Source organism: Eumetopias jubatus, unplaced genomic scaffold, assembly GCF_037043125.1.
Source record: "Eumetopias jubatus isolate StellerSeaLion01/CBP00866 unplaced genomic scaffold, mEumJub1_p1.0 scaffold_3, whole genome shotgun sequence".
In the NCBI taxonomy this organism is placed as follows: domain Eukaryota; kingdom Metazoa; phylum Chordata; class Mammalia; order Carnivora; family Otariidae; genus Eumetopias; species Eumetopias jubatus.
Window position 1 is genome coordinate 80,937,712 of NW_028274809.1, and position 23,450 is coordinate 80,961,161.

The 23,450-nt window shown below is 35.6% G+C and overlaps 1 protein-coding gene across 2 annotated transcripts in view; it reads right to left on the minus strand.

Annotated features, from left to right (window-relative positions):
- The window catches only part of EPC2 (enhancer of polycomb 2), a 121,835-nt gene that overhangs the window by 51,567 nt on the left and 46,818 nt on the right, over positions 1-23,450 (minus strand). For both annotated transcript variants that reach the window (XM_028095849.2, XM_028095846.2), the window contains exon 2: positions 22,304-22,463. In XM_028095849.2, the coding sequence (XP_027951650.1) occupies positions 22,304-22,463 (160 nt within the window). The remainder of the gene's footprint in view (positions 1-22,303; positions 22,464-23,450) is intronic.

Genomic DNA, 23,450 nt, shown 5'->3' on the forward strand with positions numbered 1-23,450 from the left:
CAGTGTTTGCATAGGGCTGGGGGTGGGAAAAGAAAGTGACTGTAACTGGGCATGAGCTTTCTTTTGAGGGTGATGGCAATTAAATTACAAAAGGAGGCAGGAGTAGGGGGAACCCAGGAATCAGGATGTGATGAGTCAGGAACTTTGGTCTGGGTTCTAAAGGAGACGATGAAGAGATGATATAGTTTTCAGTTTGGCCAATCACAGTGGAAGAGCATCATCAGAAAAGTTCTCACAAATAAGCATGCTCTGCCCTTTCAAAACTAAACCTAAATACTCTGTTTCATTTATATGCTTTGTCAGTTTATTTGTGAGCTCAAATCAATTCACAAAACACTTGTGCCGACTTGAAAGGGGAGGAGCTATTAGAGATCTGGGCCAGTGAGTTTTTGTGTTTATGCTTCCTTCTTTTTCTTTTAACACCTTTATCAGGATACAATCTATATACCATAAAATTCATATCTTTAAGTAAATATTCAACATATTTTAAAGGATTTACTGTATTATATCACCATCACACCACATCAGCCTCTGTGTAATGTCTCTCCCCCCTCTGTGATGTTGTCAACCATTAATGATCATTGCCTTGATCCATCAATTCCTTAGCAGCTGCAAAACAGTGATATTCTATCATTCCTTCTTGTTTGTGTTAGCTGGAATACTTCTATAAAGAGAAACATCCCCTCTTCAACTACTCAGAGATCCTGAGATACAGTTCATAGAAAAAGGCAAGATAAATGCTCAATTCCCAATTATATTAAGAAAATGCTGTTTCTCTTTTAGGGAGTGGTATGAGAAAGGTATTGTGCTGCTTATGTTTAAAAATTCCCAGATGAGGGGCACTTGGTTAAGCGGCTGCCTTAAGCTTACGTCATGATCCCTGGGTCCTTCTCCCTCTCTCTCTGCCGCTTCCCCTGCTTGTGCTCTATGTCAAATAAATAAAATCTTAAAAAAAAAAAAGAAAGAAAGAAAGAAAGAAAAAGAAAAAAAAAGTAAAACTTGAAGACAAGGTCATTTAAAAAAAAATTCCCAGATGAAATGACATTGGATTGGCTATATAAAATCACGGGGTGGGGAGAAATGGTGTAGAAGAAAAATATTACAATGCTGAGTGATGAGTTGATGGCAGTTCGTTGTACTACTCTTTCTATGTTTGAGTATGCTGGAAACTTTTTCATAATAAAAGCTTTTCAAAAGGTAAGTATCTAAAATGTATAAACAATCTCTAAAAAAAAAAAATCAGTAAATGACCCAGAGAAAAATGGAGCCAAAGACACGAACACGTAATTCACATAGCAAAATGCTTAACATCACTGTAACTGGGGAAAAGCAAATTTAAATCAACAAATACCACTTCATAACCATCAGATTGGGAGAAATTATAAAGTTTAATAATAATAAGTTACTAAAAATATGAAAAAACAGAAACTCCTATACACTACTGGTGAAAATATAAAATAGTATAACCAGTTTGGAGGGCAATTCTGCAAAATCCAGTAAAGTTACACATGCACATTCTGTAAGACCTAGCAATTCCTCTTTGTAGGTCTGTATCCCACAGATGTACTCATAAATATGGACAAGACATGTATAAGGCCATTCATTGCTGCATTTCATAAGAGCAAAAAATTAGAAAAAAACTAAATGTCCATCAACAGAACAGATAAACTGATATATTTACACAAAATTAATTTATAAAATGAAAACCTACGTTGACAGGAAACATGCAAACTTATGTTCATAAGCAACTTTATTCATAATAGCCCAAAACTGGAAACAACCCAAATGACTTTCAATAGAAGGGTTAAACAAACTGTGGAACATCCATACCATGGAATTATATTTAGCAATAAACAGGATCAAACCAATGATACATTCAACTTGGATAAATCTCAAGGGAATTACGCTGAATGAAAAAAAAGCCAATTCCAAAGGTTAAGTACTATAGATTCCATTTATACAACATTCTTGAAATGACAAAATTATTGAGATGGAAAACAGATTAGTGGCAATAAAACAAGGCCAAGAAATGCACCTATCCATGAGATTCTTGTCAGGATTAAATGAAATAATTAGTGCATATCATAGTGCCCAGTACAGAGGAAAAGTGTTCAATAATGGTAGGCTGCTATTATTACTCAACTCTACTCCATTTGTAGGTAGATCAAGACTATCCCATAATTAAGCAGAGATGAAATGAAAGTACAACTTTATAGGTAGCTCTTTTTAGTATTAATGCCCTTAATAATCAGGGTATACAGAAACCATGGCTTTTAAATACTTAAAGTCCCAACTATGAAAAACTGAAAACTGTAATAGTATATTGCAAAAAAGGTCCTTTTTTCTATTTCTCTGAAGGCTAAGACCTCCCATGTAAGAGTCACTACTTCTGTTTTTCTGGCTTATTTTCTTATTACTATGATTTGTACCCAATGTTCTTTTGATGTATAAAATTAAAGTCACAAATGCTTTGATAGAATCTGAAGAAAACTTTTCAAATTAATTTACAGTTTAACCATGTAACCAGTCATGGTTATACTTGGGAGTAAGTTTTTTTTATTTTTTATTATTATTCTGTGAGTCCACACATATGAAATTCTAACTTAAAGCAAAGAAGAAATAATAAATTACCCAGGGGTGGGGGTTGGTTAAATGACTGACAAAGATGTCACAAATGATTTCTTCTCCAAAAGTTTTACCTTTCAGAGGGGGGAAAAAAGTGGTTTTAGGCAAGTTACCAGTAGATTTTAATTAGTATTTTAGTTAAAATAGTCTAAATCAAGGAATGGCGAACTGACCTATGAGTTAAATCTGGCCAGCAGCTTGTTTTTGGTAAGGCTGTGAATATGTAAAATATTCCTACCTTTTTTTTTTTTTTTGGTTGTGGGCAGCAGAGCAGTTTATTGAATGATAGAGTACAAAGCTCCCCACGAGGGAGGGGACCGACAGGGTTACCCAATTCTTACATTTTTATAGAGTAATGAAAAAAATTTTTTTTAAGAGAAGAAAGGAAGAGGTAAAATATGTGGTAGAGACATATGTGACACCCAAAGCCCAAAACATTTACTACCTAGCCCTTTACAAAAAAAAAAAAAACAAAACAAGAAACTTGCTAATCATGGTCTAGATTAGTAAAGAAAAATTAATTGTTTCTGAAACACTGGAGTATGAAAGATAAGCAAAGATTTATTAGGGAAGCAGTTTTCAAAATTTCACTCTTTTGGAGTACAGTTTCTTCTCTCTTGGGTATCTCAGGCTCATCACCCATTAAGAAAAAGAACAATCAATAATGGTAAGTTACCAGGAGATACTCTCTGAAATGCTCTTAGGAATGTGAACAAACAGCAAAAAATCTGTTGTTTAAAAAATGAAATCATCCTTAAAGATTGTCTAGCTCTGAAAAGTTGAGATCTGAATTTGGCCAGAAACTTATTTCTGGGGCTGTGAAGTCACCTGCTTCTTTTTATGAACTTATGAAAGTCCGCAAGAACTATTCACTAATATTCAGAGTGGGCCACTATAATTTGATTAATATTATGAAAAAGTATAGACATTTCTGCTATAACATGAATTCCTTTAAAAAATCTTCTATATGTAAAATTATACACTAAAAATGACAAGCTTACAGAAAAATCTACATAACTTAATCAGAGACCAAACAAATTGTAACTGTTACATTAGATAGCATATATGCCATTCAGAGTGGCTGGCTACTATCTCAATGGATACTAAAAATGCACAAAAATAATAGAATGGAATTACTGGCTTGTGGGTGCTGAGAAAACACAGACTGTAACGTGGACTTCTATATTGGGGCTCCAGAAGGCAATGTAACCTGCCACTAGCTAAGAGCTATGCAAGGCTGGGATGTACCTCTCTTGGAAAAAGGAAGCCTAGGTACAGGCACTCATTTTTAATTTTCTTAATATGGAGTTGAAAGGGTCCTTGCATGTGGAACAGCCAAGCTAAAGCCTTTGTGCCTCCCTATTAAAGATTTTCAATTCTTTTCTCACTATCCCAGTCCCCTTTGGCAAGGAAAAATCAAAAAAGAATCTGGACAATTTCCATGTAGTATTGACATCATTCCCAGCGTGAGCAATCATTGTTGAGCTAGAGAAACATGCACAGCATTAAAAGACTGTACAACAAAACTGTATTACTGAGGACAAAAAAAATAATTTTATCTAGATCACCTGTCCTGGTATTATTTTTCTTATAAGATTCTAATGATACAAATTCTCTGCCACAGCTCTTTTTGTAAATATTATTTATGAATCTTACCAATCAATAAATGGAGAAATGTACATGGAAGTATTTCACAAGCACTCATCTACATAATTATTCAGACATTTATGTTACTACTCATGTCCAATTTGCACCCAAAGGGGTTTTTTGGGGGGTGCGGGTTATAAAACAAATTTGATTTTATTTTTAATATGGTAAAATACACATAACATAAATTTATCTTAACCATTTTTAAGTACAGTCTAGTGGTATTAAGTATTTTCACAATGCTGTGCAACCATCACCACCATCCAACACGAGAAGGACCCAAAGGGTTTTTTCCATAATTTCCTACTAGCATTCCTTGTTATGCTGCCAAAAATATGGAGATAATTAGCACTGTCTAGAAATAATACCTATTTCTTACGTGTATCACAGGAACTGTTTGTAGAGCGAATCAAAAGATGCCTGTAAAACATACAAAATTCCTGGTCTGGTACTAATTCTATTTATTAAGTGCTTACTTAATGGATTAGGTTAGAGACAAAGGTACAGAAGTCTTCGGGGCTTTGAAGTCCCTCATTTTAAGTATGATAGTACGGACTTTTACTTGCAAACACTCTTGGATAGGAAAAGAACTTTGTGTCCATCATGGTTTTCCTCACAAACACACTGTTCCTTATGGCCACTGGGCTCAGAACACTGTTTATTTTCCAACAAAGTATTACCCTGTTATCGTTTGAATTACTTGATCATATCCAGTTTAAGTTTTTCTATCCTCTAATTCAAGTGAGCAGTTTGGCTACATGTCACCCTTCTTTCAGTTACTTGCAGGAAAGAGGTAAATTTAGGTACATATTTCTGAATTTTAGTTATTTGGAAGGGACTTACACCACTGGTGGATACTATGTGGGATTGATGAAAATGATTCAATGTCCCTTCCAAAGGATCAAACCCCTTAAAATAAGTCTGTCAATAATCCTTCTTGTTCGTCCTTTTCTATCATGTCCAATGCAGTATGGTGCCAGGAGAGAGAGAGAGAGAGAGAGAGAAAGAAGCCATTCTGCTACCAAAAAGAGAGCTGACCAGAGAATATACTATTAATATTCACAAATACATCCACAGAACATGCACCTCACATACCAAGAGATCCAAATAAAAGTGCACCATGAAGGAGAAGGAAACACCAGATGTGTATATTACTAACAGGCTCAACAAAGCCATATGGATTAAAGGAACAGGAATGTACCCTACCATACTTGGGTATGTTTGTTCAGAAAATATCACGAATATAAAGATTTGTCAAGAAAGCTCCATACGTTGGTCACCTATATACGTATTCTCACTTTTAAAACTTGAAGAGGGACAGGATAGCAGTTTATAAGCAGTGGAGCTTTGCATTTCTTCTTTCCACCCAGCATACACTAATGAGCATCTTTCAAAAACAATGGGCAAACTAAGTTCATCTGGGTGGTCTACAATGCATTTAGTAATAAAATGGTGTGCAGCAAGACCCAAGAGAAACTGCACTGTGCTCATCAACAGCACATAATACCTAGCAATGCTACAATCCTCACTTGCACTGTCTCTGAACCATAAAGGGTAATGCTGATTCCTGAGGAAGAAGAAATTTTAAACAATGGCAGTAAAAAAAAAAAAAAAAAAAAAAATTTTTTTTCCAAAAAAATATGATTAAGAATAAAAATTTCTGAAGAAGTTTCTCCTCTAGAGCAGAAAAAGCTTCTTGAGGCCATCACGTTAGGGTTTGGCCAATGTGGCCAAGTGGCTAAGCTGATTAATTATATTCTGAAGAGGAGTAAGTGGGAGTTCCATCTAAGGAAGAGGAAGACCTCCTCCCTCCCATCTTAGTTTATGTAATAAAGTAGTCTATCAACGAATGAATCTAACAAAAACTCAACAGACAATTAATGTGATTAAAAACTAAGTGTGCAAAATAACTACAAAGTTATAAAACAAGGGAGAAAAAAGGTTGTCAAATCCAGCTTGAATACTTTCAGTGAAGGGGTAGAGAGATGTACTGTTTGACAACTGTTTCCTACCTTAGGTCCATATCTGTCTTATATACCTTCTTCTCTCACACCTCTAATAGTTTCTCTCATTTACTTTGAAATTAAAAAAAAAAGTTTTTGCCTAAAAATTCACTCATCCACACACATTTGATATAGCAGCAAACTGTAAGCAAAACTCAGATTTAAAACAGCATAAACAAGAACGGCAATTCCGGATTTAAATTTTTTTTTTTTTTGCATCAAAATTACTCCATTTCTATTAAGGAACATTTTTTAACCTAACGTTGCTTGTTTCTGGAGAGGAATCAAAGAAAAAAATTCAAAAGGCTATAAACACTAAAAGTGGTGAGGATGGAGACAATATTTACCACTATTCTTTCAGAGTCCTTTCTTTACAAGCTGATTTTTCTCTGAATTGAATATGTATTTTTGAGGGTCGATACTTTGCTAGGTATTAACAACAGAAAAGAAGAATATGGATGCTCAGATTAAGTGCTTCCTGAGTCTTAAATTTTTTTAAATCTATGTGCAACTTGTCAATTGGAAAACTAGAATAGAGAGAGATATGGTGGAGATCCAGATTCCAATTAGCTTTACCCAAATTATATAGTTACTCTTTTCTAGTAAACAGAAGTAAAAGTCTTAAAAATTAACAGTTCTTAAGGGTAGTCACAGACCAGAACCCAGTTGTTCAATTAATCACGTAATTCCTTTTCCTCATGTTGGTGGAAAAACACCAGGTGTGGAGGAAAATTAATAACTAAATATGGTTACTCAAACAATATTTTAATAAAGTAAAAATCTTACCGTCATAAAGTAAAATCTGGATAGTTTTCATTTCTAGAAAGTTTTTTCTTATTCATGAAATCTATTTTGAATTTTCTCCCTCTTTCAACTCTTCCTCTTTCCTGTCACTATTTTCTCTTTCTAATACACTACTGCTGGAGCCATATTAAAAAAACAACACAAAACAAAAAAGTAAGTTGAAGATCAGACATAGCAGTTAATTTACATGTTAATACAAATTTTTAAAAAGTTTCATAATTTAGAGCCAGAAACACCTTATCTTACAGATCAAAAAACTGTGAGAGGTTAAGAACCTTGGTGAGCTGAGCACACGTTTCAGGGTTTTGATTCATAGGGCTCAGAATTTATCCCATTACACCACACAGACACTATTAAACCCTTCTAATCATAACAGCAGTAATGAAAAATTCTTTGAATTTCAAAGAGAGCAAAAATATAGGTAAATCAAAAGATTGTTTTTGTTCCACTTTGGACTTAAATGTTTAAGTTTATAAATTACATTTAATAAGCAAAGGCAACGAACAAACTGTTGTGAACCAAATGTATTAGGAACTCAGGATTGATAAAAACAAATGTTAAAAATTAAAAGGAACAAACTCTAATAGAATTTTTTACTTAAAGTTATTTCAAGACAAGAACATTTCCAACATTTACCTATGAATTATCAATGGTAATTTTTTTTAATATAAGGAGGAGCAACCTTCACTTGTATAAACTAAACCCCTACTGTCATGTATCTTTAAGTTTCCCAACTGTTTAACTTCTGCAAATTATTTGCCAATATCCAATCCCTTTAATTCAGGCAACAAAATAAGACTGAGGTACAAGTACATCTTATTTGTAAAGGCTCTTCTTTCAAAGTATTAACAACATCATTTTCTAAGAATGACATTTACTTACAAACTCATTGGTGCTATCTCTTCTTCCAACTCTGCATTTCCTTTGTTATACAACTTTCCAAAATTATGTTTATTAATCCAATGAACCCAAAACAACCAATACTGACTGTACCTCAAGTACACAGGTATGACAGGCTCCCTTCTAAATAAGAATAGATATCAATGCCATTCAGCATAAATAAAGTAGATGCAAGGGCATCCCAGACAGAGAGAGTACAGACAGGGAATGTGATTAACTACAAGAAATATAAATTATCGATAATGAGTCTGGATAGATATCAACTAGCAGAATAAGGATTCAGAACTATATATCCATGGAAGTTGTATGCACATATACAAAGTGTATATTATTTTTTTAAAAAAGCAGAATCGAACAGTTTTACAAGTCTTATATCAGCAGTGCCATTGTGTATCTGAATCTCAGTTAAATGGGACTTAGTATACATTAAAGTGGACTCTGACTAGGTAGACCTATGAACTAGGAAGCAGTTCAAATAAAACAGCTTCCTAGAATCCCATATATATATATACTTCTTAATCCTAAGGAAGTCCAGCGATCTGACAAGGGCTCAGAAGTCTCTCCTTTACATGAGTATCATCAAAGCGTTAAAACCAGTGTTTCTCAAACTTTCGCATTCACCAGAATCTTCCGGATAGCTTCTTAAAACACAGATTACTGAGCTTGACCACCAGTTTCTGACCCAGTAGATCTAGAGAAGGGCTTGTTAACTTGCATTTTGAACAAGTTCCCAAGTAATGATGAGCAACATTTTGAAAACTTCTGATCTAAACCTAAATCTTTGCTCTTAAATATCATAAACTTTATTTATGCCTAATTTGAAATATGCTGAATTTTTCCAATTTGTAAATTTTTAGGGTCTTCAGGCTTCAAATAACTTTGAAAGGGAGCCAATGACAACTTAGTGTATCTAAAGTTCAGAAGCAACATCTCCTCCTCTGCTTGGAGCTCTCCAAGGTCCTGATAGCCTCCAAGCCTAGCAGTTCTCAATTGTGTGCCCAGGGATCATGAATGCAGATATAACTAGGACTCTCTCTCTTTTTTTTTTTTTTTTTTTTAACATTTGTTTTATATATAGAGAGAGAGAGAGCGCAAATGCGTGAGGCTGGGGTTGGGGGGCAGAGGGAGAGGAAGAGAAAGAGAAGCAGACTCCCTGCTCAGCACGGAGCCCAACGCAGGGACTCAAACTCAGGACCTGGAGATCATGATCTGAGCCGAAACCAGGAGTCGGAAGCCCAATGGACTGAGCCACCCTGGCACCCCTAGCCAGGACTCTTGACTTTCATTCTCCAAGATTTCCTACAATCATAACACTCAGCCAGAGACCTTACTTATATTCCCTACCCAATGTACAAAAAAAGTGAAGTGCAGAAGAGTCCAAGACCACTTCTACAAGATCACATACTAATCCAAGTCTCTCTACTGACAAAAACAAAAAAACCCAAAAAACTCCAGGCTTATACTGTAATAAGGATTATTTTTAGTCTTCTGGCAGACTAGTCAACTAACTACATCCCTCTTCCACTCTGAAGAATTCACATTTTATGTAAATAACAAGTATTACTGGCCAAAATTAGTAGCAAAGATGACAACTATGGGAACCGCAAAACCATGAGAATGGGTAAGTGGATTCTTTGAATCCTTTAGGGAGAGGTTTTCATCAATAGAGAGGGGCTACAGCCTAACAACATTGACAGGACCTAAAGGATCTAACAGTGATTTAAAAAAAAAAAAAGTCAAGTGTATAAAGATAATGATCCTTTTATTCTACCTCTAATTATGTTTCTTTTTAGTCTTCTCTCTTCTCCACCAGACTATTCATTCCTCCCTTGTCTTCTAACAACTCAATAGGTAACTGGGCAAAGGATGGTAACAATTAATGAGATAAAAATGTTAACGGCTCCTAAAAGAGTAAAGACTTAACCTCATTTATTATAAGAAATCCAAATTAAAACTATACTATGAGAAATTAAAGTCTGGGTTTTAATCAATAATGATGTACCAATACTGTTTTCTTAGGTTTGACAGAGTAATGTGTAATGGTAATTATTAGAGAAAACTGAAACCAGACAAGAGGTATAAAGGAACACTCTACTACCTTTGCAACTTTCCTATAAATCTAAAATTTTTCCAAAATATATTTAAAAGAATAATACACTGAGGTACATCATCTCTCACCTACCAGACTGGAAAAATTTTTAAAATTCAAAAGCAGTTTTTTTCATCAGGCTATGAGGAAATAAGCACTATCATACATTGTTAGTGGAAGTGTAAAATGGTGTAACTCCAATTTGGCAATTTCTGTAAGAAACAGATAAAATTCCACCTTTATGAAATTCTGTATGTTCACGGTTATTCACTTAAACCCTATCTGTAATAACAAAAATCTGGAAATAATCCAAGTTCCCTTCTATAGGAAACTGGTTAATAATCTGGCACATCCAAACACAAAGGACTATTATGCACCAGTAAAAAAGAAATGAGACCACGTTCTACATGCTGGTATGGGATAATTTCTAGACTACACTCTTACCAAAAAAAAAGGCAAAGTGCCAAAAAGTACATATAGTATGTTAACTTTTGTGTAAAAGGGGATATAAAAATATAAATTCCTATGTGTTTGAATTTGCGCAACAAAACCCTAAAAGAACACATAGCCTAATAAAAGTGGTTTCTTACAAGGGAAGAGTGACCGAAGGCTGTTTTCCATATACTTTTTATTTTGAAATCATATGAATGCATTACCTACTAAAAATAGTTATATTAATTTGTGAAAACAATTTTGTGTTTTAAAAATATATTCTGGGTCAGTGATCTCTATATACTACCTGAGATTCTTCTCTACTTTCTGTTCAGACCTCATATCTTTCTCATTCATTCTCAATGAATCATTCAATACAGAATGAGGTCAAAAGCCTCACTTAGACATCTGGGTGCAGGCAGTATCTGAGCTTAACCAGTACAAACTAATTCCACAATTATATATTTTATGTGCAAAAATACATATGCTATTAGTATCCAATAGTATAAAATTAATAAATAAGTCACAGAATGGAGTGCCTGGGTGGCTCAGCTGGTTAAGCTTCTGACTTGGGCTCAGGTCATGATCTCGGGGTCCTGGGATCAAGCCCTGCATCGGGCTCCCTGCAGGGAGTTTGCTTGTCCCTCTCCCTCTGCCCCTCCCCCAACCCTTCCTCATGCACACACTCTCCCTCTTAAATAAATAAAATCTTTGAAAATAATGTACCTCCACAGCCCACTAAATGGTTGGAAACATGAGAAATTAAATAACAGTATTTTTATAAACATTTGTTTTAATGGACTAGGAAATAAATTCAGTACAGTTATCAGAAAGTTTTGAAATAGGAATTTAAATAGATCTAAAAAATTCCAAACATATAAAACATAAATTGGAGGGCAATGAATAATTTCCATTACTAGAAAGACTCTTTACTGAACACTTTACCAAATGTTCTTTTCAAAAACCAGCCCTACCGGAGATAAATCTCACTTAAAAACATACATTTCAGATTTCAAAACATATTACAAAGCTATAATAATCTAATCAGTATACAGGCATAAAGATAGATATACAAACCAAAGGGAGCAGAGAGCCACAAAATAAACCCTACATAGATATCAAAATGGGGGCCAAGAGAAAGGATAGTCTCTTCAACAAATGGGGCTGGGAAAACTGGAAATTCATATGCAAAAAAAAAAAATTTAAGATGAAACTTTTTCTTACATTATATATAAATACTAACTAAAAATGAATTAAAGACCTAAACATAATACCTTTAACTATAAAACTCCTAGGAAAAAAAACAAACAGGAAAGCCTTCATGACACTAGGTTTAGCTACAACATCTTGCAGATGATACCAAAAGCAGGGGCAACAAAAGCAAAAATAGACAAATGGGACTACATCAAACTTAAAAATTTCTGTACAGCAAAGGAAACAATCAACAGAGTGAAAAAGCAACCAATGGAATGGGAGAAAATACTTGTAAACCATATATCTGATAAGGAGTTAATAACCAGAATACATCAAGAACTCCTAAACTCAAGAACAAAAAAACCCAATAAAAAATGAAAAGGACCTGAAGAGACATTTTTCTGAAGAAGGTATACAAATAGCCAACAAGCATATGAAAAGATGCTCAGTATCACTAGTCACTAGGGAATTACAAATCAAAACCACAATGAGATACCACCTCCACCATCATCAGGATGGCCACTAACCCCCCACCCCAATCACCCTTGTTGGTGTGAATGTGAAGAAAATGGAAGCTTGCACATCACTGGTAAGATAGCACAACAGTGCAGCTACTGTGTAAAAGGGTGTGTGTGTGTGGGGGGGGGGGTCCTCAGAAATTAAAATACAACTACAATGTGATCCAGCAATCACTCTTCCAGGTATATATCCAAAAAAAGTGAAAACAGGATCTCAAAGAGATATGTGAAGACCCACCTTCACTGCAATATTATTTACAACAGCCAGGAGACTGAAGCAACCTAAATGTCCATCAACAGATGAACAGAAAAACAAAATGTGATATATACATACAATGGGATGTTATTCAGTTTTTAAAAAGAATGAAATCTTGGGGCGCCTGGGTGGCTCAGTTGGTTAAGCGACTGCCTTCGGCTCAGGTCATGATCCTGGAGTCCCGGGATCGAGTCCCGCATCGGGCTCCCTGCTCAGCAGGGAGTCTGCTTCTCCCTCTGACCCTCTTCCCTCTCGTGCTCTCTATCTCTCATTCTCTCTCAAATAAATAAATAAAATCTTAAAAAAAAAAAAAAAGAATGAAATCTTGTCATATGCTACAACACTGATGAACCTTAAGGACATTATGCCAAGTGAAATAAGGCAGTCACAAAAAGACAAATACACATGATTCCACTTATATGAAGTAACTGAAGTAGTCAAAGTCACAGAAACAAAGAGTGGAATGGTAGTTGCCAGGGGTTGAGGGGAGGGTGTAACAGGGAGTTAGTTGTTCAATAGGTACAGTTTCAGTAAGGCAAAATGAAAAACTTCTACTAAAGATCTGTTGTACAACAATGTGCATATAGTTAACAATACTACAATACAGACTTACAAATTAAGAGAGAACATTTGTTATGTTTCTTTACCACAATAAAACAACAACAATAATAACACCCCATTTTGACTTGAATCGAGTCATGAGGAAACAGGTAAACCCAAACTGAGAAACATTCTACAAAGTACCTGGCCTGTACTAAAAAATGTCAGTGGTAAGGGCACAAAAAGCCTTAGTATGACTAGCCTGAAGAGACGTGACAACTGAATGCGATGCACCACCTGAAGTAAATCAGGTTTTATCTAAAAAGAGTTCACTGCACACTAGCTTTTGAAAAAATTATAATAAACTCTTTTTAAAACCTAAAATCTTGTTTCTCCTTGAAATGAAAATTATATTTTACTAATGAAATTACTAATTTCCTAATATTTAAACACACAAATTCATATTTTACTAATAACAAAACCACAAATAATCTGGGTCTAAAACTCCTTGCTAATTAAAGTGTAAGTAGGGGTGCCTGGGTGGCTCAATCGGTTAAGCGGTTAAGCATCGGCCTTCAGCTGAGGTCATGATCTGGAGTTCCTGGGGTCCCCGCTCTGTTTTTCCTCTCCCTCTGCCTCCTCCCCCTTGCTCATCCTCTGTCTCTTTAAAAAAAAAAAAAAAATCTTAAAAAAAAAATAAAGTGTAAACAAAAAACCTTGAGTACTGGCTTGCTTTCTTACAGGTTCCTGCTGACTACTGAAGGACACAAAACAAATTCCTTGTAATATTACATAGCTTTGAAAACTATTAAAGCTAGTTAATGATGGAAATATGCTTATTAGTAGTAAGTAAAAAAGCAAAACCCACAAATACATACGTATATAGATACACACACATAATAAAACACAAATTTGGAAAAAAGGGAAGAAAAGATTTTTATCTCTGTTGCTTATCTCTGCAACACGGGATTCTTCTTCCTTTTTTTTTTTTTTTAAAGTAATCTCCATACCCACTGTGAGGCTCAAAGTCACTACCCCAAGATCAAGAGTCACATGCTCTACTGACTAAGTCACCGAGGTGTCCTGGGATTATTCTTCTTTTCTGCAATTAACATCTTATTTTTTATTATAGAAAATAAACCTCAACTTATCAAACCCCCATTCTATTTCCTTAGTTTCTATCAGAGAAACAAAGAAGATTCTTCTTAAAAAAAAAAAAAAAATTTATTTCAAGAGATGGGTGGGTGCCTGGGTGGCTCAGTTGGTTAAGCACCTGCCTTTGGCTGGAGTCATGAACCAGGGGTCCTGGGATCGAGCCCTATGTGGGCTCCCTGCTTAGTGGGGGGTCTGCTTCTCCTTCTCCCTCTGCCCCCTCCCTGCTTGTGCTCTCTCCCAAATAAATAAAATAAGAAAGAAAGAAAGAAAGAAAGAAAGAAAGAAAGAAAGAAAGAAAAAGAAAGAAAGAAAGAAAGAAAGAAAGAAAGAAAGAAAGAAAGAAAGAAAAGAAAAGAAAAGAAAAGAAAGAGAAAGAAAAAGAAAGAAAGAAAGAAAGAAAAAGAAAGAAAGAAAGAAAGAGAGAGAAAGAGAAAGAAAGAAAAAAGATTTCTTTCAGAGAGAGGATGCAAGCATGAGCAGGGGGTGGGGGCAGAGGGCAAGGGAGAGAATCCCAAGCAGACTCCCTGCTGAGTACTGAGGCCAGATGTGGGGCTTGATCCCATAACCTGAGTCTAAACTAAGAATGGACGCTTAACCTACTGAGCTACCCAGATATTCCACAAAAGAGATTCTTAAGCCAGGGATGAGAAGTATTTTTGAACAAGGTCCAATTTAGGGTGAAAAGGGAGGATTTATTTAACCTCCACAGGGGTGGGGTAGGGGGTTCTTATATTCCTATCTCTGATTATTTTATTAACTATTGAAGAATGTGAGAAAAAATTATTTTAACCACTAAAATATTATCTTGGGTTATTTAAAAGGTAACATCATCATGGAGGCTGTTTTTATTTTTTCATCTTTTACATCACTTCTATTTTCCATTTTAGCCTCTTCTGAACAACCATGAGAAGTACTAGTAACTCTGATTTTTTCTTAAACAGATAGAAAAAATAAAGCCCACTTGACCAAGGTTCTATGAAGTCCAATTGATTCCACCCAAAGCAAATTTTATTGTTTGCCCACCATAGCGTTTAGCTGGAGGTTAAAATCAGTAACTGCCACACAGCCCTTTCCCAACTTGGACCTCCCTCCATGAAAATTGCAGGATTGTCTTCAGAGCTCCTCACTACCCTAAGCAAAACTGTAAAATGCGCTTTTATTACTTGTTTATATTACTCTCACGGTTCCCTTTTCTTCAAGCTTTTCTCTCTTCCTCGCATCTCCTTCATCCCCATGCACAGTGCTCTTCCATTCATCAATCAACCCTGCCAGGCCAAACCAAAAAAGTGTCATAACAGGTGTTTTTATCTGCCTTTCACGTCCAGGATTTCCTTTTCTATCAGCAGACAACCTATCCTCTATCCTGCAATTTATCCATCACACACACAAAAAACAAAAGAAAAAAGGAATCCTTTACTTGCATTGTTGATTCTATCATCAACCACATTTGAATAGAAATGTATTTGTTTAATGTGTATCAGTATTTGCATCTTAGAATGATGAGCCATGACTGAAAAACAGTAATATCAGAGTTAAGTAGGCACACTCTGGAGCCAGAGGGTTCAAATTCTGACTCTTCCACTTGCTAGCTGTATTACTTTGGGCTCTATATGTAGTATTTTTTTTTTTAAAGATTTTATTTATTTGACAGAGACAAAGCGAGAGAAGGAACACAAGCAGGGGGAGTGGGAGAAGGAGAAGCAGGCTTCCCGCTGAGCAGGGAGCCCAATGCGGGGCTCGATCCCAGGACCCTGGGATCATGACCTGAGCCAAAGGCAGACGCTTAATGACTGAGCCACCCAGGCGTCCTTTATGTGATATTTTTCTTAAAAGGAGGATAAAAACACTAGCTGCCTTATAAGGCTCCTTTAAGGCATAACTGACTTAATACATGTAAAACACTAAAAGGACCTGGGCATGGCAATCAGTAAATGCTATTTTACTATGCCCTTTACCCATAACTGTGGAAAGAAAAGTTTAGTCTTCTATTAAAATTGTCAGGAAATAAGCATATAAGAAAATATTTTTATAGGAAGGCAGCCCATTAACTTGTATTATGGGGGTAAGATGAGAAGGAAATTTAGTCTTTTATGGTAGATAGGGAGACACACAAAATGCTAAAGGTGCCAACTCTCAGGGCAGTGTGGTGTCACTGAAGAATCTTCCATGGAAATGTCAGTTAGCTAGGTGAATATGCTAAAAGCCTATTTCTGGTAACTCCTATTAACAAAATCAGGTATGCTGGGTTACATCACAGTATCATCTTTGTGTGGCCCTGCAGGAGAGTTCTAAGTGCTTCAGCGCCAGGAAACATGCACTGAAATATGCAGCACCTTAAAACCAGTCTTACTTTTTTGCTTTTGTCTATTAATTACATCATGGCTAAAATATGCACTATTATGCATCAAACTTACCTTTTACTGTAGTGTCTTTGTTTTCTCTTGAATTTCTTTAGCCACGGTCTTTAATTTGTGATGCTGTATTTTACTCAGGCATCCCAATTTTTAAATTTTTTAATAGTGGGCATAAATAATAAATGCATAAAGGCCCCAAAGGCACTCTTCTTTGTACTATGACTTCTTTTTCATCTCTCTAGCCAGATCACCAAATGATTATTGTGCTTTTTCCCAAAACACCTGGCATTACTTTAATACTTTCTGAGTTTTGGGTTTCCTCCTTCCTGCATTTGTAGCTACCCAGGTACTGCTCTACCATTTCAGCCTTCAGACCCACACTCACAGCTTTACCTAAGAATAGGAGGCTCAGCATAATCCTGAGAACAGAGATCCTTAGAGACAGTTGATCTGAATGTGGGTTGCCCTTAGGGTCTAGCCTGGCTTACTATTCCTATTACCGTGCCTCCAAATCACCCCAACGTGGGATCTAGCTTCACCTGGAATGTGTTCTCCACAAATCCGATACACTCTCCTTCTGTACTCATAGGATTGTTTTTTTCTAATATTTATTTAAATGTGTGATTCATTTCACGAGATCTGTGCTCAATTTAACTGCTTAATACACACCTAGTAACATTTTTATAAAAAGTGATGTTCTTAGAATGCATCCTTTTCACCAAGAGTTCTACTGTATAAACAAAGCAATGCTCTTCATTTGGGATCTTTTCCAACTCTTACCAATCAAAACATTTTTGTCCCACCAGGGTAAAGGGTCAATTATCATCATTTTTGTTAATGAGAACAGCAAAGGACACTGCAAGGATAATGAGACTGAAGTTAGATGTTAGGCCAGCATCTATCTCACTCCTGCTGAAAACCTAGTGGAATATACAGGTCCACTTTACATTGAGTAAGTAGAATTTTTCTTCTTTTCCCAATATTGACTTGACAATGGTCAGCTTTATCAGACTGAGAAGCCACCCTCACATGTACTGAAGTGCATATTAGCATAATGCAAAGACTGGCACTTTCCCAGGGTTTTATTATCTTTGCTGAAGATACAAATAGCAGAAGTCAATCTCCTTTCAGTAAGTTCCTCTCCCTGCCTGGCAGGTAACAAGGAGGTGCTACTTCCCACCTATCCCGTCCTCCTGAATTCTCCTCTCTTTCAGCCAAGAAGCAGGTGAGATGGTCTACTGATATGTATTTGTAGGTGTAATGCAGTGGGACAAGGAAGAGACCTTTCCTTTCAAAACAACATAAGGAGTCCTATTTTCAAGAACCATTTAGCTGAGTTCAAAACTAGACACAAATTAGCTTCAGAACACTTATGAAACAATACTGAAACAGTATCTCAAGTTCCTTCATGTTCTAAAATTCTGAGATACTTAATGTTAACAGCAAAATTTTACCATATTAAATAAAAGGGGTAATGGAAGGTCAAAATGAAGAACTTACTACAATGTAAACAAAGTCATCTCCTCAAGGAGAAAAGTCTGGGTTCTCAATTTGATGAAGTTCTTAAATTCCAAAAGGCATGAAGGAATTAAAATATCTGGGGTGAGGTACCCAAAGTAAATCTGTTGTAACAGTAAGTAAAACGGAGACAGCATCTTACGCATGTGTCATCCAACTGACCAGTATGCAGAATTAGCCAAATGAGGTACAGTTTAAGTATCTTAGGTCATCAAAGACTATATGCCTCCATGATGCTTCCAATCTGTAAAGAATACCCCAGTTTGTTCTGATTAAAGAAGTTCCTCAGACTACCAATACAGATGACTATGGAGAAATAGCACTGAAAGAGACAGGAAGACACAATGTTCTCCCATCCACACCAAGACCAGAATCATTCCACTCCCAACTCCTTCTTGTCCTAAAATAACATTGTTGTAAATAATAGAGCTCACTTTTCATTTCCAACTTGGATCCACACAGGTCCTCAATTTCACTGTACATACCAATAACTTCATTGTTATATTTGGTTCTGTGTACAATTCTGAGTCCTACAAGATCAGTGTCTCAAAAATGCCATGGTGTATATACTTTTATCTTCAATCATCCATTCATTCACTCATTTATTTATTCAGCAAATATTAAATTGCATACCTAACCACACGCTAGGTACTACTGGGCAGTGAAATTAAAAGGAAAAATGTGTGCCTGTTCTTAATGACTGTTATAGCCTAGTGAAACAACACAGCGCGAACAATCACAACTGAAGGTGGTTAATGCCACAGTGAGGGTGTGCACATGACACAGGAGGGCCTGAGATAAACAGTTTGCTTAGAGAAGGCTGCTAAATGTAATCCTGGAGACGAGACATAGAGAACAAGTTATATTTTAACAAGAGGACTGAGGTAAAGGGGTATGTGAAGGCGTGAAGATATGAGAAAAGATGGCGTAAGTCAGAGTGTTGCAAGGAGCTCATTATTTTGTAGCTGAAAGCGCAAAGGGTTAGAGGAATTGGAAAAAAAAATTGTATTGAGCCTGTATTCTGGGACTGTATGGTGAATGAGGTAAAATTCTGCTGCTAAGAAGCTTACCATCTAGAGAAAGAAACCTTCACTTCCAACAGCTCATTTCAGTACGGTTGGTGTTCTAGTGAAGAACCCACAGGGAACTGTGGCTGGATAGGCACAGAGAAGGGCCTTAAAATACAACATAAAATTTTATCCGATAGACAAGAGACTCTTTGAACAACTCTAAATGGATAATAATCACATTAGTGGCAGTGTGGACCAATAAAGAAGCTTCTGCCAAAAGCCCAGGCAATCAATGTGAAGTAAGCCACCCTACTGTGGCAATTGTACAATGTCTTTTTCTAGCCAAGCAAACGGGGGATACTTTCAAATCTATTGTATAAAGAGCAAAATGAAAAAGCCAGTGCAGTATTTTCTGGAATTCTTCATACTTAAGGATACAGAAAGAAGTTATGTCAAAAAATGTTTAAAAACCCCTCCTTGAGGGATGCCTCGCTGGCTCAGTCGGAAGAGCATGCGACTCTTGATCACGGGTTTGTGAGTTCAAGCCCCACACTGGGTGTAGAGATTACTAAAAATAAATAAATACACTTTAGAAAAAAACCCCTTCCTTGAAAAAAAAATCTCAATGATAACATGAATTTAAATTTTAGTACAGACAAGTTTAAGGCCAGTAATAGGCATAGTAGTAAGCAAACTGTGGAGTATCAATTTGATAGAATTAATAGGCACTGAAAATGACAATCACAGACTATATTCAAATCTAAGAAATTTAAAATGTACATAGAAAAAAACAGAATAAAAATTTGTATGTGCAAGAGCATATTGTGTATAGTATGTAGAATACATATGTTGACAGACTAAAAGAAAAAAATGAAAGTTAAAATAATGTTCTATTATTTTTATTCCATCTTCTATGGTAATAGAATTAAGTGAAATTTAAAAGCCAACCCAAGATTCATATTTATTGTATCTAATGGGCTTAACCCAGATAGGTTACACCCAATTTCTTCATTCTTGGTTTTCTAGGATGGTTTTTACATATGGTCCTGATGTCCAGCTACACTGTTACTAAAATACAAAACAACAACAAACACACACTTTGGCTTGAAAAATCCTTATAATTCCTATTATGAATATGAACAGCTATCTCCTTCCCAATACAAAGGTAAGGCAAATTCAACAAGCTAAAGGGGTCAAAGTCCAAGAATACAGAGGAAACAAATCACATAAACAATTTCCGCATCGTATTTCTCTTGAATGCTTCAGAGAAGAGTCTCTGGAAAATGGTTCTGATACCTAAGAGCCTTTTTTATTTTTATTTTTTTAAAAGATTATTTATTCATTTATTTAAGAGAGAGAATGAGATAGAGAGCATGAGAGGGGGAGGGTCAGAGGGAGAAGCAGACTCCCTGCCTAAGAGCCTTTTTAAAAGCCATTTAAAAACGATTCAGTCAACAAACATACTATTTATTGTGTATCTAAAGCCATGCACTTTAAAGATACAAAGAGAAAATAAAACATTGTCCCTGCCCCAGGAGCTCATAGTTTAAAAGGAGAGAAAGAATAGTTACAAATAATTGCAATGAAGTATGATGAGTCCTCTAATAGAGGTATGTACGAAGATACTGAGATGAGTAAAACACAGAGGTGTTTCAAATGAGAAGCGTCAGGGTAAGCTTCTTAGGGGAGTTAGGTCTTAGATGAGTTACAGGAGGGGAAAGATGACTTGAATAGCATGTGCAAGGAAGTGTGAAACATGAAACAACCAGGCAAATGTAAGTAATTTTACATTAGTTTCTATGGTAAAGAGAGTGAGGGGAAGAACAACAGGAAATGAGGTTAATGGAGTAGACAGGGAAAAAAAATCACAAAGAGTCTTGTATTCAAACTAGAGAATTTGGCTATTACTGAATTCTGTCAAATCTAAACTGCCATCAGTTATAAGGTGAACCATGACTTGATGTACTATAAGAAGAAAAAAAAAGCTTTCTGCTGGAGTCTATTAAGTTTAATAGAATACTCCTGCACAAAGATATACTAACAAGTGGCAACAACCTCAGTGTAAGGTAAAGAAATAAACCAGCTATGCAAAAAATTACAGCAAGGAACTTCATTTCTCAACTTGCCCTTAGGTGAGAAAGGAGGAGGGAAAATTCTCCCCGTGAGAAGTGAACTCTAGGAAGGTCTGCAGCCTGAACTAAAGCTACCAGTGTGGTCTAAAAACAAACAAAATAAACAGCGAAGACTTTAAAATGGTCTCCTGTTGAAGTGTCCCTAGATGCTTGGCAGAAACAAATGCAGATTTTCTTTAGATAAACTAGACCTAAATCCAGGACAACAATTTAATATGCAATCTCATTTCAAAAATGATCAATAAAAAAAATGTGCATCTTAGAACTGATGGAAAACAGTCAATCTTATAGTCTTAAATCTGGAGAGGTTTCATAATTACCTGCAGAACTTTTTTATTACCAGGCCACATACCTCAGACAGGTAGGCCTAAAGCAGAGCCCTGGAATCTCTATTTTAACAAGCTACGCAAGGCTTTTTCTTACACAATCAGACAAGATACCAAAACATCAGCATCTGTTTGAACCATCCCCTGAAAACCCCTACTGTAGACAATAAAGAATAGTATGATTTTAAAACCAGGGAATAATTAGATCAGACTGACAACTTTAAGAAGACCACTCTGGTGCCAGTGGACTTTGTGGAGAAGATACATTAGAAGAGGGTAAGGAAAAGCAATGGAGAAGTAGTAGATATAATAAGAAATTACGGAAATAGTTTTAAGGCAAGATATCGTGATTAAATATAACAATGGGGAGAAAAGAGTATCAAGGAGGCAGAAATGGAATTTTATAAAAATTAGATGAAGGCAAAGGGGTATAATCTAATTCTAAAAACTTTCTGAAGATTCACCCATAATCAGCATTATAGCCACTAGGCCTTTAAAAATAAACGTTAAATTTGAGTACAGTAATCCACCAACTTTTAGATGTATAATAATAAGGTGTAAGTGCTACACAAAATTCTGTACTAAATATCAAATGTTCCAAATGCAACTAACACTCAAAATGATTTCCAAGTTCAGATGTTAAGCACAGAGAGATTTTATTCCTTAATGTTTTACATTTCTATGAATTAATGTATATGCACTAAAAAATTAAAATCTCTTTGGGCATAAAAGAGAGAAAGGATCTTCACTAGTTGACAAATTTAAATTACATACAGAAAACAATGAATCAACAAACTTACGTTGAATATGAATGAACTGTTTTGGCTGTTTAAACTCTCCTTTGTACAAGCGATTGTAATAGTTGACGTTGCTCTCTGCCTCAGGAACTGGAATGACCATACTCTCTTTTTTTTCTCTAAACACTTGCTGTGCTGAAATAGCTCGCTGTAAGTGATGTTCCTGGAAAACGTAAAATAGGCAACGTAAGTCATTTTAATAATGTTAATTCAATGCATAATTCTATTTAAAATTTACTTTGTTTAATAACTGCAAGGTGACTTAAGAATTAATTATAAACAGTTTCTTTGCCATAGAACTATAGAAAACATTGCCAATGATATCTCTGAATACTTGTGCTCATCCTGATATCACCTTAGATGTTTATAATTTTATTAAGTAGAATTTTCTTTAAAGATCATACACATATTCACAAACTAGAACTTAACATCTCAATTAAAAGAAAATTGATTCCTTGTTTGCTAAATTAACAGAGGTGTTTGTCACCAATACCAGAATATGGGAAAATATGAGAATGACAGGAAAAGATTTGTCACAGGTTTTAATTATCTTCTGCAAGTACAAACCTGAAACTGCAACAGTACAAAATACTGAATAACTCAAAGAAAAAATTATGTTCAACAGACTATATTACTATCACAGCAAGAAATATTTTTAAACTCAGGTTAAACAAAAGTTCCTTTAAAATACATCCTGATTCTAGTAACTTTCATTGTCTCTATCACTTAATACCTACTTTCTCCCTTGACCCACAAGGGACCATGCTCAACAAAGTAGTTTTACTTTGTAGAAAGCAAATTAGGTCATGTAACTCCCCAATAGATCCCCTTCATACTCAGATTAAAGATTAAAATTATCACTGACTTATAAGGCCTCATTTCTCTCTGACCTTATCTTCTACCTCTCCCTACCCATCCTTTATTGTAGCCACACTGCCTTTCCTTCAGGTTCCTAAATATCCAAAAGGAATGCTTTTGAAAATTCCTTCAAGTCTCATCTTATCAGAGAGGCCTTCTGTGATTTATCTAAAAGATAAAAAAGAGTACTGGCTAAGAATTTATCAGTGTCATTCTTTCAATACATTTCAGAGCACCTAGTAGACACCAGATACTAAGAGTGAATGAGAGACTCTGCTATTAAGGAACTTAG